Source organism: Culex quinquefasciatus, chromosome 3, assembly GCF_015732765.1.
Source record: "Culex quinquefasciatus strain JHB chromosome 3, VPISU_Cqui_1.0_pri_paternal, whole genome shotgun sequence".
Classification (NCBI taxonomy): Eukaryota; Metazoa; Arthropoda; class Insecta; order Diptera; family Culicidae; genus Culex; species Culex quinquefasciatus.
In genome coordinates this window covers 200,262,594-200,287,704 of record NC_051863.1, presented here as the reverse complement: position 1 = coordinate 200,287,704, position 25,111 = coordinate 200,262,594, and the positions used below count along the sequence as shown (strand labels likewise).

Sequence of the window (25,111 nt, the reverse complement as noted above, 5' to 3'; positions counted from 1 at the left end):
TTGTTTACAGCGATAAAGCTTATTTTTCTGCAAAATGTTTTTTTTTAAATCAATTTTGAAAAATTGATTTATCTATATGATCATTAAATTAAAATCTAGAGTTGTTTAAAGGTCCTAAAAACAATAAATTACAGGATCTTTAAAACAAACTCTAGAAATATCTGAAAGATTCACAAAATCAAAAAATGCAAGTAAATATTGAAAAAAAACCACCAATTCAAAAATTGTATTTTGTTTGTTGGATCTTAAAAAAAAACATTATAAATATGAAATCCTTGCCAACATTAAATCGAATCACGATATTTTTCCTAAATATGTGTTTCTTTTAAAGTTTTTTTTTTCGTAAAATAGCACTCCAAAAGTGCTAACAAAGAAAATTTTTTTTGAAAAAATAGAAATTTTTCTTTTTAAATTATTGAATTTTTTGAATCGAATTTGATCCACATTTGTCTGTAAACAAAAATAATCTGTCTCAACCCGATTAAGTTGGCCGATCTTTTTTTGGAAAGCCGATTTCGTTGTGTTGTTTACGAGATGGAGAAGTGTAGATTTACAGGGGAAGAAATAAGTTTCTCAAATCAACGGGACTCCCAAAAAATATTGCGCGCATTCCCGAAAAAGACACGCGGCAAACCAGCCTCGGAACGACCCCATGTTGCGCGTTTTGTTTTTGTTGATCTTCTTCTTCTATTGCACCAAAAGTGTAGAAAATCACTTTCAGCAATGTTTATGGCATATTCTCAAATGCCGCGCGGCGTGTACCTTTGACAGAAACGAACAATACCTATGGTTTTAAGGACCCATTGTAATTTAACATTTGTGAAGTTTTTTTTTTTTTTTTTGAAAGGGTCCAATAAACCAAATTTCCAGTATTTGCTTTTTGGGTGTTTTTGAAACCGCCTTGAGTCAGGGATATAAAAAAAACCAAAAAAGCAGGTTTATTGAATATTTAAAAAAAAAACTCCAGATTTTAAGTTTCACATTTCTTGATACGTCATTTACAGAAGACCCCCTCATACTCGAATCGACTCGTGAACAGCCCTGCTCAACCGGTTCACAACAAATCCCAACCGGTTCGTTGACAGCGACTGTCAGTCCCAGTCCAAAAGCAGCTCGTGGTCGTGTATTTCAAGTTCGTTCCGCGGATAGTAAACACGTGCGCGCGCGATTCCGAGAGTTTAATCGCCCAAAAAGTCCACATTTCCAGCAGCAATGAAGATCAAAGCTGCCAAAAAGACCGCTCCCAAGGCCACCGACGCCAAGCTGCACCAGAAAGTGGCCACCGGAACGGCCATCGCCAAGCCGGGCAAGCAAAAGAAAAACGCACTGCCTGCTGCGACGATTCGGACCAAGCTTGGTGCCTCTGCCGCTGACGGAAAGGCCAAGAAGAAAAACAAACAGGAAAAGCTGAAGCAGTTGGCCGAGACGGTTGAAAATGTGGCCCCGAAAGTGTTGGCCGCCAAGAAGCAGAAAGCCGGGGGGAAACCGAAGAAGCAAGTGCTGAAGCCGGCAGTGGCGGAGCAGAAGGCGGTTAAGAAGGAAGAGAAGGTAGGGTTGTTGGTTTCTTATTTGAATCGTTGACTGGAATAATCCGTTATTTTAGGGCAAAAATCAGTCGGAATCGCTGCCTGAAGGTGTGGAACTGCCGGAGATTTTGGTCAAGAAGAAGACTATCAAAACGGCGCTGCAGGCCTGCAAAAAAGCACTGGACGATGGTTTCGAGAAGAAAAAGAATCTTTTCGGGGAGGAAATGAAGTACGGGTTGCAGATTTCGGCTGTTAAGATCCCACAAGTTCCGAAGAGGAATTGTAGAATGTGAGTTGCGGTTGAAATGCGTATTTAACTCATTAATTGACTTTAAATTTGATCGCTTAGGCAACTTCCGCATCCAATTTACCACAAAGGCGACGACATTTGTCTCATCGTGAAGGATTTGGCTCGTGGAAGCAAGTTTGATCACGAGGAAACCTTGCGCTTCTGGGAGGACAAACTGCGCGATCTCGGCGTTAACTTCATCACGCAGATCATTCCGTTCCAGCAGCTGAAGCAAGACTACCGTCAGTACGAGATGAAAACGAAGCTGGTTCACCGGTTCGATCGGTTCTTGGTTGACTCGCGGATGTGTAACCACGCCTTTGCCTTCCTCGGCAATGCCTTTATCAAGCGGTGCAAGAATCCGACACCCGTCGTGCTGGAAAAGGACGAACAGATTGTGGAGAATTTGGAAAAGGCGTTGCGTCGAATCACGTACAGACAAACCAACACCGGTGCCATCTCGGAGATTCAGTTTGCCACGCACAAAATGCCGCTGGAAAAGGCGGTCGAAAATGCTGCTGCCTTGATCGAAGGCCTCAAGAGTCAGTACCCAGGCGGATGGCTCAACATTCGCACGATCCATTTGAAGCCAATGACCGACATCAACCTTACCTTCCCGCTGTACGTGAGCTCAACCGATCCGAACCTGGTTCCTGTGCCAACCGTGGTCGGCCCTCGGGAAAGCTTCGAAAAGGCACGCAGCCAGAAACTGCTGGACATTACCAAGAACAAGTACAAATTCCAGGCGGGCAGTTTGGTGCGAGTGCCGTTTGAAAAGCGACGAAAACAGCCGGCAAAGAAGGGCAAAAAGGCGGTGAAGGGCAAAAAAGAAGCGGCCGAGGCGCAGGTCGAAGATGAGCTCGAGAGCGACGAGGAGGCGTTCAAGAACAGAGAACGGGCCAGTGACACGGAGAACAGTGACATGGGAAGCGACGACGAATGAGCGGGAGGTTGAGTTTGGTTAAGATTATATAGCTAAGATATTGCTTTCTTGTATCTTTGGCGTTACTTTATAATACAAATAATTATAATAAAAATCTGGCTCTTTTTCATTCAATCCGAAAGTTGTTGCGTATATTTAAAAAAATTATATAAAACTCAAAAAAGCAGAAAATAAGGCACACAATCCGCTGAGAAATTTACGGCCCGATCGGCCTTCGTAAACCCGGTTTTGTTCAACCATCACACTGATCGGAGCGTGACATTTCTCAGAGGGAAGCATTAATGCACAAACAGGGTGTGTGTCTTGGCTAAGGTGTCACCGGAAAAATCTAACTGAATTCAATTACGCCTGGTGTGTAGGCAAAACGCAAGGTTTGCTCTACTGACTATCTTTTGTGTGATTTTGCATACTCACCAGGCGCAACGATCTTATTTTGTCTTTATATTGTCCGTTTCTTTCAAAGTTCCACGCCGCGCGGCATTTCAGAATATGCCATAGAAATTGTGGCCAGCGATTTTCTGCACTTTTGGTGCAATATAAAACAACAATGCCAGGCGATTCTTACTCTTATTTATGCCATATTTAACAGTGACAATTGCTCTAAAACGAATAACCGTCATCTCGGGGTGAATTGGGAATAAAGTCTTAATAGGGAAAGTAGGTTTTTTAGCAGGCCAAGGATTGATACCTAAGAGCATGCAATGGCACTGACCTTGTTGCGTGCTCTTGGGTTGACGTCCACGTAAGGAACATCCTGGAAGGAGCGTAACTAACTACATCCGTAGTTCTGTTAGATCATCCGAATTATCTTGATCAGAACAGTACAGCTCTGGTTCCTTGCGAGTGTCCTATTTTCTTACCTCCACGTTGGCTTGGTTTTCATGATGACCTAGCTGGTGGCCTGTGGAAACGGATCGTAAACCTTTGACCACCGCGGGTCAGAGTCGAGACGGCTAAAAGAAAGGGGCGCGACAATGTGGGAAAGGGAAATAATTTGTGATTGTAGACGGTATTGTTTTGATTCGCAGTATGTTGAGTCAACTGCTGTGGATGTACCTGAAACATCGCACAACGGGGTTTCTCTTCTCTTCATTCTCAGCTACCACCCATCTCCTATTTTCATTTTGCTCTACTGATTCTCAATTCTTCACTGATTCTTCTGTTTAATATCCAACATTTGATTTTGATTTTACTAACTTTTGATTCTCTTATCTCTCAAAGCTTTTCCACTCCTTTTTTACCAATTGATACTGCTGTAACAAACTATGTTTTTTTTTTCCTTAAAAATATACTTTTCCTTAATGTACTAGTAATATCAAGTCTATTTATCATTCGCCTAATCATTTTTGATTTTATTGCGAATTTATTTATTTGAATAATTCTTTATCTGTCCTATAAATTATCATTACTATAATCTAAGCTTGTTTTGTATCTCTATGTATTAACTATATATAATATAATAATATATTGTCTAATTTTACCGTAAACTGGGGTCAATCGGGACACATGGGGCGAATTGGGACAGCAGTTTTAACCATGTTGGAGCACAATATTTTGATTCTTCTAGTTGGTTTCGGTTAGAACAGACTCAGACCAACAAAATGTGTACATCCATTTCCAAATTTAAAAGCTTTATGTGCTCTAAAAACTGCTGTCCCTATTCAGACTGTAGTCCCGATTCGCTCCAGATTACGGTACATCTAATACATCTAGCTTCTCATTTTTATTCTTCAAAATACGCTCATCATTCTCTTACTATTGATACTTGATTTTTATAAAATAAATTCTCTTTTACTACCTATTGTTTTCAATCTACACCCTTTTTGCCTTTCTTACTAAAGAAAGGTATAGGTTTTACTTTAAGCCAGGACGTCATTTCCAGCTTCGTAAATATGTCGATTCAGCATGAATTTTAAACCGAAAAATCGCTAAAAAATCACACTGCATCGATTTTCGACGCTCTATCGATTCACCTTGATAGAACTCGTCTATTTCGAACCCTCGAATTTTGAGAAAATAAATTCCGTGGAGGTCGAGTGATGTTCGTATGTGGTAAAATTTTGCAAAATTTTGTGTCGCGCCGTTCTCAGCTCCCATAAATCCGATTTCGATTCTCCTAAATGCAGATGAAAGCTAGTGTGCTGAACCTGGGCGAGTTGCCGCGCAAATTTCGAATTATCCATCTGTTTTCGGATGCGGCCAGACTTTTCCAGAAAATACACAGTTTCCAAATGAAAATATGGTCCAATTTTTTCATTTTCATATCTTTTATTTATCTCAAAATTGCATTTTTCGAGCTCTACAACCTCCCAAATTTTCATCCAGATTCATAATATGGTTCTGGAGTTAGAGGCGTTTGATTGACCTACCATAAGAAACAAAATCCCTAAAAAAAGGTAAAAGCCCACCTGGTGACCTTCGCCAACATTTTTCATTTCTGATTTTATTCGAAATTTCTTGCTACATTCATAGTACAGACCATGAGTGAGCACCTGAAACAAATTCGACATCGATCGGCAATCCCGATCAATTTTTAGAACGATTTACTTTTTGCCTTTCTTACTAAAGAAAGGTATAGGTTTTACTTTAAGCCAGGACGTCATTTCCAGCTTCGTAAATATGTCGATTCAGCATGAATTTTAAACCGAAAAATCGCTAAAAAATCACACTGCATCGATTTTCGACGCCTCGTCGCCAAGTTGTCAAGTTGAGCTTCGAATACTGGCGCAAGAATGCTGGCGCATATGTTTCGGCTCGACTTATACTCGTTCGTAGTAGCTTGTCTACCGATGTTTCCTTCAACATGTAAGATATCGTAGCTTTTCGGTTTCTTTTGCTCTGTCCGTTTTTGCATAACTGTCCAATGTTTATGCAAAAACTTTTTTGACATAGGACATTAATCCGGGTACAATCAATTTGTTTCCCGTGTGCTCCTAAAATCGCCTTTAAGTAGGCTTCATTTGTCGTGTCGTTTTATTTAAAAGAGTTCATTGGATTCCAATAGGAGCTTTCAAAGCTTCTAAGCTTTATATCGTTTTCAAAGTTTTCAATGCTCGCGACGCCAATGGCTATCTACCTAAGGTATTGCGATTGAGTGTGTAGTGATGCGGTTGTAAAAATATCTCTCTCTGACTCTCTCACTTTCGTAGACGCTGAATGGCAAGCTTCCCACTGTGCGGTTAACTCGGTTTTGCTTTGCGCCTGCTTTGTTCGGTTTTTGGGCTCGTACCAAAACTAGAAAACCAAAACCGCGGTGTGTGTCGTCACTTGCGCATTGGAAGCTAAGAATTTGTACGATTAAAAATATTCAATAGGTGAAAATTGTGTTTTCAATTTCTTTTAGAAAACACATCATTAATAATACCTTGCTTTCATCATAAGATTTTTTGTATCAAGTCGATGTTGTGAATTGAGAGAAGTTATATTCTTTAGTAAGAAAGGCTCTATCTCACCCCTGGTGGGATTAAATCGGGTTTTTCATACAAGTGAAGTTTGAGCCCTTACTCAATTTATGGAATGGTTTAAGGGTTTCCAGAAGCGTTTATTACTTGCCAGTCTGCCAATTAATTACTCAAATTACTGGTCAAAAATGATTAATTACATTAATTACTTAATTACTTTTCACTACGATAAAAAACATTTAATTTAAATTTAAGTATTCATTTCTACGGTTCTAAACTAAATTATTTATCACCTAAACTCCCAAGCTCGAGAAAAAGGGGGAATTTGTATGGAAATTCCCCCTTTTTCTCGAGCATGGTAGTTTAGGTAATTTAAATAGCTCATTCGATAGATATTTAAAAAATTATGCTGTTTATTTTTTTTTGTGCCAATCTGGATATTATGAATTTTGCGTACAATTTTTATTGAAAATAGCTATAGGCGATCAAACGTCAAAAATGCCCTCCACTAGAGGGCGCTGAAATTTTGGGTGATGTTTACAAAATATCCTACAGCGAATGAATTGGTTTGAAATTTGGAATTGTTTTATTTTATTATAAAATTGACATTTTATTTAGTTATACCATTTTCAGGTAAAAAATAACTAGCTCAATTGATATTAACAATAATATTTTTTTTACGGCCAATTTAACCTGTTCATTATCTGATTCGAAATTCTATTATGTTTCACGTTTCAATCAATCGAACCCTTATCAACCAATTGCAAAAGAAGATTATTTAAGTTGACTTACGTGTTTGAAGTCGTGTTTGTCATAAAAGCAAAAAATAAAAATACTGTACTGTTTTACTTCAATGTATGAATTTTAATTTAATTAATTAATAATTTAAAATGGTTTTCAGTTTATTGCAAATCGAATGCCATTAAAATATAGAAGTTGTTTGAAATAAGGTCCCCTGATTTTTCGAGCCAAACATAAACTTTGACAAATATTTGCAGCAGCTCTTCATGCAAATTGTGAAATTCATCAAAATAATGTTAAGTTTTAAAATGTTTTTCAAACTTTGGTTTGACATTACTTTGCATGTTTTTTTTTCTCAAGCAAATTAAAAAATCCGTTACTGAAAATACGGATAATGTGAAATGTGACGTTTACATTGGATTTAATTTCTGCTTCTGAATATTGGTCGATTTTAATTTCACTGAGTTTGATTTTTAACATTGAAACATTTGTCTCAGAAATGTTTGGAAATTTTTCGGGGAAATAGCTCTTAATAGAGAAATGTTACAGGACTGTCAATTCCTGCAGATTATGAAAAAATATATTTTTATTTTTATTGATTTTTAAATGGCTATCACTTGAAAACTTTGTTTTTATCAATGTATAAGTATATTTTGGTTTTAAATATTTGATCCAAATAAACTTAAAATAATGTTGACTGCCTATTAGAAGGAAAAGCTTAAAAAATAAATCAATTCTAATGTAGTTCTTGCAAAAAAAAGAAACATATTTTCATAATTACTTAATAAAAATGAATAGATTTCGGATTCACAAAACATTTTCACTGGGTAATATATCATGGCGTTGCCTTTTGTTGTTAATCAGCTTCGATAAACAACATGATTAAAATAAATTTTAGGAGAGTTTTAGGAGCGAACTATGGTGAATAAGGCCTTCCTCGTACAGATCCAGTCTATTTTAATCTTTGTGTTTCACTCTTATTTGTAATTAATAAAATACTGTTATAAATATAATCTATAAATAATATAATAAATAAATATATCTATTATAAAAAGCAAATAGTGTTGTTGAAGAATTACAATAAAAAATAATCAATTACTTTAATTACTCAAAAATTACTTTAATTACCAATTAATTACTTTAAATTACTCTAATTGCATGAATTACTAAGTAATTAAAGAATTACTTAATTACCAGCTGAAAATCAAAGTAATTATTAATTACTTGCCAGTCTGAGGCCTTGCTGGAAACCCTTGGAATGGTTAAAGGATTAACACAAATATTATTATTGTATTTTTGGTAAACTTTTATAACATGCTTAGGACCAAAAATTGTAACAAAACACCGCGACAAAAGAAATAGCAACAGATAAACAGACTCAACAATAGGGAAGATTTCAGAAGAAAACAATACACAGTAAATAACAATAAGTTTTTGAATTCAAACTAAAAATAAAACAGTTTTTGCTTTAATGAAAGTTGATAGGCACACTATAAATGGTTAGACTGTCTGCAGCGCGAAGTTTTATAATTGTTTCAAATTGCGAGCAGTTTTAAATTTTTAGAACTGGAGGAAATGAAACTAGAACACGGTGCTCGCAACGCGCTGATCTATATGTTGTTTCAAAAAAATGCTTTTAATTGTGTGCGTATGATTATCAACACAGCATCATAGTGTGTGTGTAAGAATACGTGGATATCTCTATATATCTGATTTTTTTTTGAAACTGAGTTCTATTCCAGTTCCAAATCGTCTCACGTTAAGCATAAGCATAAGCATAAGCATAGGTGCCCACCCGCAGTTGCTACTCCGTTATTGACCAGGACCTCCAGAAGTTACATCCACGAGCCGTGGAAGATAAGTGGGAGCTATCTTTCCTCGCTTCGCAACTTCTCAAAGGCCCCTATCATGCTGATCAATACCGGCGCCGGCCACGACCAGTGGTAGGGTCACGGGGAAGTGGATGGGAATGTTAGTCCGATACTTGAGTGATAGAGACCGCCCAATCGACTGCTTCTCCGACAAAGTATCACATGAGTTTTGAGGGGGTTAGTAGATGGGTATGAGGTCAGGATTCACGAGTGGCAGTGATGTGACCATGAGCATTTTGTTTATCGGTTGAAATTTTAAATCTTAGGCAGCCGGCTGCGGAAAGATAAATAATTGATTATTTAAAAGTTTGTTTTAATCGAACGCGTGCCAACCGAGCGGTAGTGCTATGGGCTGGACTTATCAGTATATTTTTACTGTTGGTACAATTAAGATAACGCGAGCAAATGTCAAAAATAGTAGATGAGTTAATACTAAAGCTGCCAGTTGGAATAAATTATTACGATCAACGAATATAAACGAAAAGAAAACAGGACACCACGTAACCGATTGTAGTGAAATTAAAACAATAACTTAAACGAACTTAACCGGCGGCGTGCCTTCCTATCAACGATGATAAAAGAAGGACTTATAAATTTAAAATATAAAAAGACTCCAAAAATACGTTGCATAGTAACCGCGAAGTCCCGCTACTCACAATCGAATCCGAAAGATAGCTATCTAGAATTTTAAATATAGTATTAATTCGACCGCGATCCTCCAGAAATTCTTCGTCGGCGTGCCTTCCGATCAACGGTGATGTAAGAAGGGCTTTATTCATTAAAATGATTTTATATCATAAGCCTTAAAAACATATTCGTCGGCGTGCCTTCCGATCATCGATGATATAGAAAGGACTTAATCCAGCAATACGACTTGCTTGTCTCGAAAAAAGAATTCTGATCGTTTCTATCGAAAACTATGTAAAGAGAACAAAAATAAACTCATTGGCCAACGAACGCGCGAACTAAAAATATAGAAAAAAGAAGAAGAAGAAGACCAATCACCCCATGCACACAAACAGCGTCACAAAAGAGATGAAAACAACACGAATCAGAAGAAATCCAATCACCCCATGTACACAAATAGCGACACAAAAGAGATGGAAAATAACACGAAAAAACAGGACTGCGCGTCCACACTGGCACCGCACTACTGATGCCATTATTTAATTATAATGACCAATCACCCCATGCACTCGAACAGCGACATAAAAGAGACGGAGAAAAAACACGAAAAAACAGGACTGCGCGTCCACACAGGCACCGCACTACTGATGCCATTATTTTATTATAATGACCAATCACCCCATGCACTCGAACAGCGACATAAAAGAGACGGAAAATAACACGAAAAACAGGACTGAGCGTCCACACAGGCACCGCACTACTGATGCCATTATTTAATTATAATGACCAATCCCATGCACTCGAACAGCGACATAAAAGAGACGGAGAAAAAACACGAAAAAACAGGACTGCGCGTCCACACAGGCACCGCACTACTGATGCCATTATTTTATTATAATGACCAATCACCCCATGCACTCGAACAGCGACACAAAAGAGACGGAAAATAACACGAAAAACAGGACTGAGCGTCCACACAGGCACCGCACTACTGATGCCATTATTTAATTATAATGACCAATCCCATGCACTCGAACAGCGACATAAAAGAGACGGAGAAAAAACACGAAAAAACAGGACTGCGCGTCCACACAGGCACCGCACTACTGATGCCATTATTTTATTATAATGACCAATCACCCCATGCACTCGAACAGCGACACAAAAGAGACGGAAAATAACACGAAAAACAGGACTGAGCGTCCACACAGGCACCGCACTACTGATGCCATTATTTAATTATAATGACCAATCCCATGCACTCGAACAGCGACATAAAAGAGACGGAGAAAAAACACGAAAAAACAGGACTGCGCGTCCACACAGGCACCGCACTACTGATGCCATTATTTAATTATAATGACCAATCCCATGCACTCGAACAGCGACATAAAAGAGACGGAAAATAACACGAAAAAACAGGACTGAGCGTCCACACAGGCACCGCACTACTGATGCCATTATTTAATTATAATGACCAATCCCATGCACTCGAACAGCGACATAAAAGAGACGGAAAATAACACGAAAAACAGGACTGAGCGTCCACACAGGCACCGCACTACTCCCAGTTCCAAATCGTCTCACGTTTGAAACAAACTCGTCGAGCAGTTTTATTCCGGTTTCAAAATACTACTCGAAAAATAAAACTGCAACTCCGCGTTGCGGGTGGTCTGTTTCAGTTCTATTTGAAAAATGAAACAGCTAGAACAAAGTAGAGCCGCGTTGCAACCAGTCTTAGGCGCTTATACTTACATCAAACCCTACGTAATGTACCACCCCCGGCCGAGTTAAAATGCGTAACCGGAAAAGAAGGTGTGCATGCCTGGCACGAACACTCAAAGCGTGTTCTAGTGTGCTGCTCGTACTGACTCAGAGCAAGGGTGAGATGTAGGTGTAAGGGCAGTGCGTGTTCGTCGGGAACCTAGTGCATAAGATCGGTCAAGGCCCGTTCTTACACTGAAAATTGCGAATTGCGAATAGGGAAAGTAGGTTTTAGAGCGAACAGAAAAAAATTATGGTAATATTCATCAGGGAACAGTGACAAATTGTGTGTCAAAACAAAGTTTTCACAAGGAACTGGTGAATTTTCATCAGGTTCAATTTTTTACATATTTTGTAGATAAAATTACTCTTAAAAGTGGTTCAACCAACCAAATGAATGAATTCATTCATCCAAAATGCATTTTTTTTGCTGTGCACTGAGAATTTATCAAAATGTTGTACAGAAACGAGGCTGAAACAGCTGTCCCGATTCGTCCTATGTGTTCCGATTCGCCCCAGATGGCGGTATGCTGTAACACACAGCTATTTAGTTTGTTTAAACTTTCACTTATCTGTTAAAAGAAATATAACTTGGTCAAAATAAGAAAAACCAAACATTTAAAAATTCAAGAAAAAATTAAGTTGAACTTCGGAAAGAAGCAGTCAAGAAAAATATCAAATGGGCAGCAGCGGTAGCGGAAGCAAGCCAGAGAGGGTGAAGAAAAGCCCCAAGTACAGTAGTTGTTCAGTAACTGGGCGTTGTTTAACTGGGCTGCTTTTTAACTGGGCGCCCGATAACTGGGTCGTAGCCCAGTTAAAAATCAGACAAACTTCAAAAAAACAAAACAAACCAAAATAACCGAGGGATTAATGGATGCAAAAATCATGTTCAATAAATTAAAAAAAAACTGTTTTCAAACTGTTTGGTGCGTATTGCGTGTGCATATTGAATACATTACGTCAAATTGATCATTGGTGAGGTTATTTTTAATGTTTGAATGTTGAATGTTTGTTTAACTAAGTCTGATAACTTTTCATAAATTGTATATTATAATTAAGGTTAATTGTATTAGAAATGCCAATTCAGATCAAAATTCATTAGAAAATGTTTTTTTTTCTTTAACACATAAAATTAGAAAATATCCATAACAACAGTGCCGTGGCCTAACGGTTGCGGGTTCTGCCTCGAAATCAATAGGTTCAAGGATCAATTCAAAACATGAAATTTGAAATTCGAAATTAAACTTGGAATATGATCAAACAAAACTATAGGAATCAGGTGGGGTTCGAACTTAAACCTTTGAATTTATCTCTAGGGCGCTAAGGGACCATCGATTAACCACGTGGACACTTTTTTGGAAATTCATTTTTGTATGAAGCGAGGTCAATCGCTAAACTCCCCTCCCCCTAAAGTGTCCACGTGTTTTATGGATGGTCCCTAACCAGTCGGCCATCGTGAGGTAAATGCTGTTAAAAACTACTTTTTGAAGCACTTAAAACACTTCTCTACCAAGATCAATATTGTACCATACCAATCCGTTTGTATTTAATTCGTATGTTTATTTCGGCTATCAAACACGTTTTCATGTGCAAATAAAATGCATCAGAAAATTGGTCAAAAAAATATTTATTTATTTTTTTTGCAAAGTCATTACTATCGTTTTTAACCGTCTTCCGCGAGCTGGGTGGCATTTTTTCACCCATGCCAAAATTGGTGAAGCGACTCTACCAGATTGATCAGGTTGATGGGTGCTCTTAGATCTAATTTACTCACGTTTTTTGTCGGTTTTCTTTGATTGACACACTAGCTGTAATCTGATAAATTTGATGATGTTGTTCGTATTGATACAGCAAGTTTTTTTTTTGTTTTTAAATCGAAGCAAAAGATTTGGGAGAGCATTTCTGTTTTAACCGTTTCAATTTCAAGGTAAAACATATGTTTTGAACCTATTTTGATTTTTTTGAAAAAAGGAAAAAACAAAGTCAGTTGATGCAATTAAATGATTTCAATAACTCATCACGATTAAGCAAGCTGTCCGGCTCGCTTCCAATTTTATTTCGGCATTTCTTGATTTGAAGCTGATTACAGCTAACGATGCACGGGGGTAAAAAAGTGCGCGAAACAAATTCTGAATCAATTATCCCATTAAAAATTTAGCGCCAACCCGACACAGAGAAAGAGAGTATCCAACACGATTATATTTGCTAACATGCGCTCACGCCGACAGGTGCTAGATTTGGCGAGCTCAAATCGCTGATAATGGGAAGCCAATTGGTGAGATTATTCTTAACCATGCGTGGCAAAAATGAGTTGAGTGGGGTTCTATGATGTTTTTTACCTGGGAAGATTGAGCGTGAACGGGAATGATCAAGGCTGTTGATTTATTTTTAGGAGAAAGTAAATACTCAGTAATTAAAAGTTATTTGTAGGTGGTTAGAAGGTATTCTATATTTGTAATTTTTCATACAGATTGCATATTTAAAAAAAACATTGTTTAACTAATTATAAATATTTTTGTCCTATTACTAATAGTCCTAATCAATCAGAGATAGAATGCATGGAGCAATTGTGAATGTTTAAGACTCTTGTTGATGTGTGTGGGTTTGAGTTTAACCATTTATCTATCTGTTTTATTAATATTCGTTCTTACTTATTTACTTTTGATTGTCTAACCACAACCAGATATTAATCAACTTGATTAAGTCACAAATGCAACACAAGTCTAAGAGTTTAACATCATGTAGAACTAATCAAACCTTATAGAAACTGTACATAGCGTTTAGCATCATCACAGAGAGACTGGAGTTCAGTTATCTATACTATTAGTCATGTGAAAAATCAACGAATCGATTGTTTGATTTACCTTGGCCATTCTCCCCGTGATGGTGATGTTGAACTAATTTAGTCTTACATGTTAATGAGGAACTGTTATCTGTTTTTCGATCTTATAATTTTATTTGCGAGTTAAATCCGATATCGTATTGGTGTCATTTATTCTTGGAGCAATGACGTTAATGATGGTTTCGGATAAAGAGCCCAGACATTGTAACTTAAAATGCAAACTAAATCAGGATATGCACAATGCTTCTACAAACAACATGCAAGTACATACCATTTTGATGCATTTGATGTATTCTGAATCAAGGTTTTGCCCGAACGAAAATTAAACCTCTGTATTGTATTCTCTTATTATTTAGTCTATATTTTCATTTATCCATTTCCATTTCCATTCCCATTGTTTCCATTGTTATTTCCATTATTATTATTGTTATTTGTATTCGTATTTGTGTTTGAATTAGTATTTGAATTATTGCCCGAATTAGTGTTTGCATTATTGTTCGAATTATTACTAGAATTACTGTTTGAATTATTGCTTGAATTATTGTTATTATTCGTAGCACTGCTGGTGTTACTGTTATTGGTGCTGCTTGTGTTACTGTTTGAATTCGTGGCTGTGTTTGTATTTCCACCATTATTGTTATTCACACTTTGATACTGATTAACAGGACTTGAAATAACCTGAGTTATTGGCTGTGTAAAGGGTTGATTCACATTGGACGTAACTATCGGCGACGAAATCGCCGCCAATCCACCTAGTCCGTACCCTCCCAGGGCAAGTAGTGGACCGTAAGATCCCAATCCTCCACCAGGGGGACTTCCCCAAGTTTTGTTTTTCATGTAGTGTCCCGCTACGACAATGATTGTGACAATATGAGTTATGGCGAGTATTTTTATTCCTAGAAGTATCTTCAATCCAACTAACAACTGCAACAGCAAGGCAGGAATACCTGCTACTAACTGAATAATCACCAAGGTCTCAAGCAGTCGAACAATTGACGAACCGACGTTCAAGAGGGCACGATCGCTGTTGGATGGTTTAATCCATTGAAGAGTCTTCACTGGTCCCGTTGCACGAAACGTGACTTCGCGATTGCTGCTGAAGAACAAATTTTTCATCAGATCACGTGGGTTTGTACTTTTTCCATTATTACACTCACTCGTCATTTTTGTGATATTTTTTAAAAATATTTTCATTCTTCGGAAGGATTCCAACACTCTTTGAGTACTCGTCCAAACCAACATAATCCACCATTTCGTACTGTCTCCGTTGAGAGTTTCGCAACCGGTCAATTTTTCTGGCTGAAGCAAAAGTTCCAAGCTTAATTACTACCAGCACCAAAAGCCACATTTTCGATGGTACGTACAACAAAGGACTAAAGGCGCTTCAGTGGCATCGGTTTATTTTTATAGACCACGCTGGAGTGTCTTGTTTCTTTTAGTTTGTTTGATGGACACAGGTGGAAAGGTACAGTTTTCTTGAGAGATTTTGGAGATTAGATGTGTGCTAGTGGGTGAAATAAGAGAGGGTGAAAAATATAATTTTTGTTCACTTTCATTCATTTTTACCTTAGTTTTTAGCTCACTTTTGTTTGGTTCGATAGGATAGTTTTTTAGTTGAAGTTTTTATTTTATTCGCCAGTTGTTACTTTTCCTATTCACCAAACAAATTCAGACGTTTGATTTTGTTTTTAAGAAATTGCATGACTATACGAATCTCATTTTCACTCATGTTTTTAAAATCTTCAGGCTCAAGAGAATATATCTCTCTTAATGTACGCTTATCTTTTCCAATGCTTATTCCTTTTCCACTTTTACTTTTGTTCCTTTTGACACTGTTCCATTTTCCATTACGCCCATTGTTCCCATTATTTCCGTTTCCATTGTTCCCATTGTTTCCATTCCCATTGTTCCCATTATTTCCGTTTCCATTGTTCCCATTGTTTCCATTTCCATTGTTCCCGTTGTTTCCATTTCCATTGTTTGAACAGTTATTGTTTGTATTTGTATTGTTGTTTGTGTTTGTATTTGTATTCGTATTGGTGTTCACGTTAGTATTTGAGTTCGCATTGCTATTGTTCATCAGACTTATCAACCATGGAATGGCCCACACCGGAAATCCGCAACAACCACAGTTGCCACCTCCATGGTAATTGTCCACGTTTTGATACTGATTAATCGGATTCGATATCAGCTGAGTTACTGGCTGCGAGACAGGTTGGTTCACGTTTGACGAAACTACCGGCGTCGAGATTGCCGCCAGTCCTCCAAGTCCATACCCACCAAGGGCAACGAGTGGACCATAAGGACCCCACCAACCTCCGTTCCCTGGCCATCCTCCACCGTGGGGACCTCCCCAGCCTTTGTGTTTGAACATGTAGTTTGCCGCCAGGGCAAGCAGTGTCATGATGTGGGTCATTGCAAGCATTTTCAACCCTGCCAACAACTTCAAAGGGATCACCACGAACTGAAACAGCAAGGCAGGAACCCCAACTGCCAACAGAACAATGATCAGAGTCTTCAGCAGTCGGGCGATGGACGATCCCAGGTAAGACAGGGCACGATCACTTATCACGATTGGTGGGAGGCTCCTCACTTCCGGTTTACACCTTTGCACGTGTTTCACCGGTTCAGGCGTGCGGAACTTTACTTCTTTGTAGCTGCTGAAAGGGAAATCCTCGTCAAACAACTATATCACACATTTTTCATTTTTCGTGACTCACGGATCATTGCTGTAGTAATTTCTGAAGTCGTTATATGACTTTGGAATTTTATTCAAAATCCTGGGGTACTCCTCCATGCTAATATATTCAAACTCATCATCTTCGATGCTATTCCCAACATCGTCAAGTACTTCACCCTCTCTTCGCTGAAAATATCCACTTTTCTTCGAAACCACTGTCTTTTGACTAGATGGAATGTAATAGGTCCTGGCCGAAACCGACATCGAACCGACTGTAAGAATCGCCAACACTAGGAGCAACATTTTCACCGGCGGAACCTACCCCAAAGAACTGGAAGCATTTCTTCGATGAGCGATTGCTTTTATAGCCAGCAGAGTCAATCTTCGGAAATCGACACTGGTGAAAAACAAACAATCAGCGTGGGATAGAAAAACGAGGCGTGTGTGCACTATTCAGAGAATGGGAATTGGGAAAAGTGCTAAAAACAAGCAAAAATACGGGTTGATTTCTTAATTTGATCAATTATAGATTTCGCCCACCTTACCACATACCCAGCAGCAATCACCACTAAATTGATAGAATTTGATAAATCTAAAAATAGTGCGATCGGTTCCGAAATAAACCCCACAGGTTATGCGATCAAAAACGTAGTACCGCCAACTGGGGAGTCCAGGACATATATACGACCCCCAAAATACTACCCATATTTAAACTGTTTGCCGGATTCGCCCTAATTGACGATACTATTTATGGCTTTTATTATTTTCAATAAATCATCGATTTATCTGGAATGCAATTCTTCCCAAAATTGGCCGGTTTACCTTATTTTTTTAATCGGGTAAAATTAAGGGGACCGTCGATCAAAATATCCCCTATGGAACGTTTAAACAAGTCTCCAAACAACTTTAACAACTATTTTAGATATTTTTCAAAAATCATAATTAAAAAAAAAAACCCCAGCTGTCACATTTTACATCAGACGTATAAAAACGTATTTAAGGAATTCTATTGGTTAGTTATGTATAATTAAATTATCCTTATTTCAAATAAAATTTTCACTTAAGATTATAAGAGACTGTGACCAATATGGCCACCATTAAATTTAAATTAAATAAATAGGCAATGGCAACCATTAAATTTAAATTAAATAAATAGCTCATAGCCCCTTTTAAAAAAAAATCTAGAAATGTTGCATCTTCCGGCGCAAATTAATCGAAAATTTATAAAAAAAAGAATTTTGGGGATTCTTTTTGTTAGGCAGCTATTATAAATTCATCTTAAATCGTTAAATTGGATTGTAAACTTTTGATTCTAAGAGATCATTATTTCATTATTTGCCTATTTTTTTCTTGCCCCAACAAGTTGAAGAATGTGCCGAAAAACAAAAGTGTTTCTCGATTCATGACCGAGAACTAGAGTATTATTAAATTATTTGGACCATTTTTTAAAAACATTTTTATAAATTCTTGGGCATGTCCTGCATTGCGAAATTTGCTCCACATTTTCCTAAAAAAATTACTTGAAAAGAACATTTGTGTAAGATTTATAAAGGACGTTGTTTTCGCGTTGTATCAATTTTGATGTAAAATTTTTCAACACTGTTGAAATAGTTAAAAAATCAGAGGAAATTATTTTGAAATTTTTCTTGATAACTTTAACCTACAACAAATTTGAATGATTTTTTTAAATAAATTTTCTGGGTTCGCTTAGTGAACAAATTAGTACGCACTACGTTTTGTTTTGGGTGGGTCTCGTGGCGCAGGGGTAGCGGCTTCGGCTGCCGATCCCGATGATGCTATGAGACGCGGGTTCGATTCCCGCCTTATCCACTGAGCTTCTATCGGATGGTGAAGTAAAACGTCGGTCCCGGTTTCTCCTGTCTCGTCAGAGGCGCTGAAGCAGAAATCCCACGTTAGAGGAAGGCCATGCCCCGGGGGGCGCAGTGCCAATAGTTTCATTTTTTTACGTTTTGTTTTATAAATAACAAATAAATATTACATATCTTAAAGATATAATTTCATCTGATTCCTTAGTTTTACAGGAGGCGTATTATACTTTGCAAATAATTTTTTTATAGCTTTGGAATACTCATCCCGTGTTATACTTACACAAACGCCCTCCAAATTATTTGGAACTGTAACTGTAAATCACTGGCTCTCGCCCATAACTTAAGACAATAATTACATCGCTCCAACTTTCCAACTTCTTGCGCACATTTTTGGTTGAGTTATGCCCGAGAACCAGCGAGTTAAACGTACAGGTCAAAAAACTGATTTAATCCTCCTATGTGGTCGATGCTTTCCTCATTCCTAACGACATCGGTCACATGAAAGTTCTGAACATAGTTTTCGAATATTTTATTAGTCTTACCTAAATGAAGGTATGAGTGGTCAGCTTTTTTTAGTTTGACATAAAGTGGGTTGAAAAAATGTAACAGCGTAATGCACGCCGGACATGTCAATATTGGTTGATCTTCTCATTTTGCAATTTATCACAGTTCACTTACTTAAGTTCCCACGCGCGTTGCGTGACACTTTTCAACCCCAAACTTTGCAACTAATCCCGGGCTCCCTACTGTATCTTTTCTCAAGGAACTGCATCACAATTCGGATATCTCTTTCACTCATGCCTCTAAAGTCTTCCGCACCGAGTGAAAACGTGTCCGTAAGGGTTCGATTGTATTTGCCAACTCTTCCTCCGTTACCCCCACCGTTTCCATTTCCGTTACCCCCTCCGTTATTTCCTCCATTGCCGTTGTTGCCGTTATTTCCATTGTTGCCATTATTTCCATTGTTGCCATTATTTCCGTTATTATTATTATTATTGTTGTTGTTGTTGTTGTTATTGTTTGTATTGTTATTGTTATTAGTGTTTGTGTTTGTGTTCATATTCATGTTTGTATTCGTATTAGTGTTTGTATTGGTGTTTGTATTGGTGTTGGAATTACTAGCACTAGAACTTCCTGAGCCACTATTGACCAATAAGAATATCAGCGGAATCACCCATGCCGGAATACCGGCAACACTGCTGAGTCCTCCCATTTGGTGCTTCGGTTTGGAGAAGTAATTTGCCGCTAGGGTGCCAAGGGCGACGGCCTTGCCAAGGGCGATCATCTTCATCCCAATGAGCACTTTTAGGGGGATTAATATAAACTGGATCATCAGCGCTGGTAGCAGGAAAATCATAATTGTTTTGATCATTCCAACGATGGCCATCCCGTAGTAGGACAGTTTATGTTCCAGACCGTTGATGTGTGCTACACGCCGGTCGAGGGACGGAATGCACTGCTGGACCGGTTGCATCGGGAACGAAGCGGGCATGGGCTTTACAGGTTCTAAGGGTTTCACTGGTGCACGGTACGGCAAACGGGTGGTGAAGCGGCTAGAATAACATAAAGGATTAATTCACAGTTTTTCCTTGTCTTCTCTTTACGATACTCACTAATCATTGTTATAACTGCCAAAATTTGATTTTATCAATTTTGGTGGAGGCTTCGTCACACGTTCCGGAATATACTCCGGGTACACTTTATGCAGAGCGTCCGACACAAAATCATCCTCAATGCTGTTCCCAAAGTCATTGTAATCGAATGATTGTCTCCGTTGGAGGTATTTTGAACCAAACACGTTTTTCACTTGCTCACGAGGTGGCACTGAATAAATCCTTGCAGTAACTGCCGACACAAAAATCACTAAAAGCACGTAAAAATTGGCGGTTCTTCGGCGCACTTTGACTAACATTTTCGACTCTTCTGGTTCAAATCTTGGCTGGAACTAAAATTGGATTTCTGCTGCTCGTTTGCTTATATACGAAATGATTTGAATTGGATGGGTTTTCTGGTGATGATTGATCCGAGCCGGCGTTAAATCGAGACGAACGAAGGAAAACATGAAAACATAAACGAAACTTTTGCATTCGTTTTTGGTGAGATGTGGATCTCTGATTAAGGCGATATAATTGAATTATTGAAAATTCTATCCCTTGATTTGATAACCATTCAACAGCTCAATTATCCACACGTGCAAATAATAGGTGGAAACCCAAACATTGTGAGAAGTGTGTTTTGAGAATAACCATTTCGATTTATCTAATAAAAGCCCAGAATGTGTTCAAATGATTTTCGTCTGGCCAACAGGTGGTTTGCATAATCATGTACGTTTCATGCTTATTATGGTCTAAACTAGTGACTTAGTTCCTTCCGACGGGGTGGGCCGTTTGGAATGGAAGAAAATCGAAGCGTGAGATGTTTGGGTGAGCCCAGCCCTTTAACTAACGAGGCGGATAAATTTGATAATTGTGCTGATTACATGTCTATGATGTACTGTGTTACTTGTTCATAAGGGCGCGTATCTGATTGACTATTAGTTGGATTCAGAGTATCGTTGTTAGTTGCATCAGAATGTTTAGGACGGGTTTACATCATTTACACAAACATTGTTAACATTTCAAAGCTGAACAAATCATCAAATTTCGGCTATCATAGATTCTTGTTTATAAACCATTTGTCATCAAAGATATTAAAATCCATTTTCCTAATCACCACTTTTTATTTTTCATTTTTATAAATTTTAAAATTGTCTTAATTTCGCCTTCATCCATATGCTCTAAATCTTCAGTTTTGAATGGATAGTAAAAGCGATTTTCCACTTCGTTGTTCATCCCGTTGGTTCCATTATCCTGACCGTCAGTATCTTCACCGTGTTCATCCCGGTTCGATTTGTTCATATATTTCCACAGGAATGTCCCCAGCAGAAGTGTGTTGGCAAATGCCATCGATTTTAAGCCCATCAGCACTTTTAGAGGGACCAGAATAAGTTGAAGTAGCAGAATTGGCAGCCCAATAATGGCCAAAATTGTGAGCAAGTATTTGAGGAACTGAGCGACCGAACCAACACTGGACCACGTGTGATCGGATATGGAGATGCTTTGGACGGCAGGAATTTCCTGTTTGCACTGTTGTTTGGCTGGAGCCGCAACTTCACCATAACTGGGAACGAAACTTTACGAAAAGTTACTTATTTAACGCACTTTAATTCTCAATTCATACTTACTCGTCGTTTTTGTAATCATCGTAACCGTAATAATTTATGTTTCTCTTATTTCTTGCATCGTTTGGATCTACATTTGATACAGCATTTACATTATTTGCTCGAATGGCATCGTATACCGAAGAAAGTACTAAATTTCTATCGATATTCAGCACAACAGGTGGGTAGTCCGCATAAACCGCACAAATCAAAATTATTACCAAAATTGCACTCATTGACTTGCTTTGTTTCGTTCACAAAAAAGACTAAAAGCTGTCGATGATTGGTCTTTCTTTATATAGACATCAAATATTTATAGAACGCACCATCTGTTGGTTGTTCTAAGCGGATCAATCATAATCCGTAGAACTTGTACTCATATTTGCTCGGAGCAAACCCGAAATTTAACGACCAGCTACCATCATTCAAAGTGTGTTCGATACTCGGCCCAGTTAAGACCTCCATGCTGAGTAAAACGGTGCCTCGTCTCGTTCGATCAAACCGTTGAATTTGCTGCTCAACAGGCCTCTTGCCAAGAATGAGAATGATCTGCACAGATCAGCGGGAACGGAAAAGCCAATTAATCGATCGACAAACATGAGAGCAAGTGAGGATTTTAAAAGACAGCAAGTAGACAATCGTTCCGGAAGTCAACGCAACGGTTGTTGATTATTCAAATAGAAAAATAAAGAGGCAGGTATGTACTTCTCGCACCTGAAATGAAGAAAACATGCAAGGGCAGTAGCGCAGGGCGATTACTAACCTAGAGAAATCGAATCAATAAATGTTTATGAATAAAGGCTCACATTCCCTCGCCGTGCCCCTCCTTTCAGTTTTGCGCGCCAAAAATGATGGCGCTCGGCAGACTTGCAGACCTGGCACATGTTTGGCGTCGATTTTTTTTCCCACCGTGAAACCGTTTAGACCTTTTATTCTTTCTTGATAGGCGAACCGAGATGAACAAGCATCGCGTCTGGTAATCGTAGACACGTGCCGATCGGTGCTGTTTGGTGTGTGGAACACTTTTTCATAACATTTGGGGAACTCTGGGCGATCGGGTGTCGCAACGATCGTGCATTCGGAAATTGTGTTTTTTTTCGATTTCTGGGGTTTCCCAAAAACTGCCAATGTTGTTGGTATTAAGCAGGGATAATAATTGACTATTCATGGATTAGTCTGAGAAATGTACGGTTTACGTTTATGACTGATTGATAAATATTATTTAGCAGTATTTTATAAGCTGCTCGTAGTGTAATTAAATTAACAAAAAAAAACATGATTTGTTTCTCAATGATATCAACGTGAACCCCTGGGATTGTTAAGGTATATTTATATTTTATTAAAACATTTAATGCTTTTCATTTTCACCACTTTGGAGCAAACAAAGTTGATCATATCGCAAACCAATTCCTTATTTTTGAACATGAAAAAACATGAAAACTCATAAAAACTAAAAACTCAAGTGACTAAAATGACCAAAATGACCAAATTGACCAAAATGACCAGAATGACCAAAATGACCAAAATGACCAAAATGTCCAAAATGACCAAAATGACCAAAATGACCAAAATGACCAAAATGGTCAAAATGACCAAAATCACCAAAATGACCAAAATGGTCAAAATGACCAAAATGACCGAAATGACCAAAATGACCAAAATGACCAAAATGACCAAAGTGACCAAAACGACCAAAATGACCAAAATGTTCAAAATGACCAAATGACCAAATGACCAAAATGATCAAAATGGTCAAAATGATCAAAATGACCAAAATGCTCAAAATGACCAAAACGACCAAAATGTCCAAAATGACCAAATTAACCAAAATGACCAAAATGACCAAAATGACCAAAATGACCAAAATGACCAAAATGACCAAAATGACCAAAATTACCAAAATGACCAAAATGACCAAAGTGACCAAAATTACCAAAATTACCAAAATTACCAAAATGACCAAAATGACCGAAATGACCAAAATGACCAAAATGACCATAATGACCAAAATAACCAAAACCCAAAATTACCAAAATGACCAAAATGACCAAAATGACCAAAATGAACACAATGAACAAAATGACCAAATAGACCAAAATGACTAAAATGACCAAAATGACCAAAATGACCAAAATAACCAAAATGACCAAAATGACAAAAATGACCAAAATGACCAAAATGATCAAAATGATCAAAATGATCAAAATGAACAAAATGACCAAAATGACCAAAACGACCAAAATGACCAAAATGACCATAATGATCAAAATGGCCAAAATGAACAAAATGACGAAAGTGGCCAAAATGATCAAAATGACCAAAATGAACAAAATGACCAAAATGACCAAAAAGACCAAAATGACCAAAATGACCAAAATGATCAAAATGGCCAAAATGTCCAAAATGAACAAAATAACGAAAGTGGCCAAAATGGCATTTTGTTCAATAAAATTTACAGGTTCATTACTTCAAACTTACGTGAAATTTCCCAAGGATTTCTAATATGCAAAATTGAGACCACAACTACCAAAATAGCCTACAGAGCACAAGTTAACGGTGTATGCAGTTTTTTATAGAAAAATCGTAAAAAAAAGAACTCGCTCAATGTTTGATTTTTACCAAAAAAAATGCAGTTTTCCGATTTTTTAATGAAGTGCCCTTTAGTGACAATTTCTGAAAATATAATTTTAGAAAAGTATTGAAAATTTCCTGACATTTCGCTTTAGAAACAACTTTGCCGAAGACACCAAATCGATTAACGGCTGTCAAAATTTTATGGATACTTGTATGGGTTACCCAATGCCACAAAATGGCTCCTTTGGTCTTAGGACGTTTGAGCTGAAAAATGTACAAATAAAATTCGTTCGAAAGAATTGCTCAACTCCTCAATTTGTGTGTATGGGCATAAAGATACATTGCAAGTCCAGTTCAATTGTTTCAAGACCTATCAGTATCAGTCTGAAAATCTACAGAGGTTGCTTTGTTCAATGGTCGATGACAGGCAGATTAGGATGACAGCCGCAAACTTCTGCGTCCACCACTGCGTCGGACGGATAATCTTGTTCTTAGCTTAATGGTCTGTGCCTGAATGGGTAATCTGCAGCGTTCCGAGATAATAATATCACATTTTGTTGATTTTATCGAACCATTGAATAACGGCCAAATCAAGCGCTGCGTGCAAAGTACGCAGTCTTTTTCTTTGTAGCAGACCGCAGCCCGAACTCATTCCACTCTTGGGATCATTCACACATTACGTGAAAATGTTGAGACAGTTTATTAAATAATTTGTTGTAACGTTTAAAACGAGTGCACAAAAAGCGTAAATATTGTTCAAAATCGTGTTCTGAAAATTTGACATATTTAATTGCAAAATTACTCGTTCCGTAATTTCCGATCTGT

The 25,111-nt window shown here is 37.8% G+C and overlaps 1 protein-coding gene across 1 annotated transcript; it reads left to right on the top strand.

Annotated features, from left to right (window-relative positions):
* The first annotated feature begins 1,113 nt into the window (after positions 1 to 1,113).
* Positions 1,114 to 2,869, top strand: LOC6032866 (ribosomal L1 domain-containing protein CG13096). The gene is made up of 3 exons (XM_001843339.2): positions 1,114 to 1,548; positions 1,604 to 1,815; positions 1,876 to 2,869. The coding sequence occupies exons 1-3, from the start codon at positions 1,213 to 1,215 to the stop codon at positions 2,756 to 2,758; spliced, it is 1,431 nt and encodes a 476-aa protein (XP_001843391.2). The 5' UTR covers positions 1,114 to 1,212; the 3' UTR covers positions 2,759 to 2,869.
* The last annotated feature ends 22,242 nt before the right edge of the window (positions 2,870 to 25,111 follow it).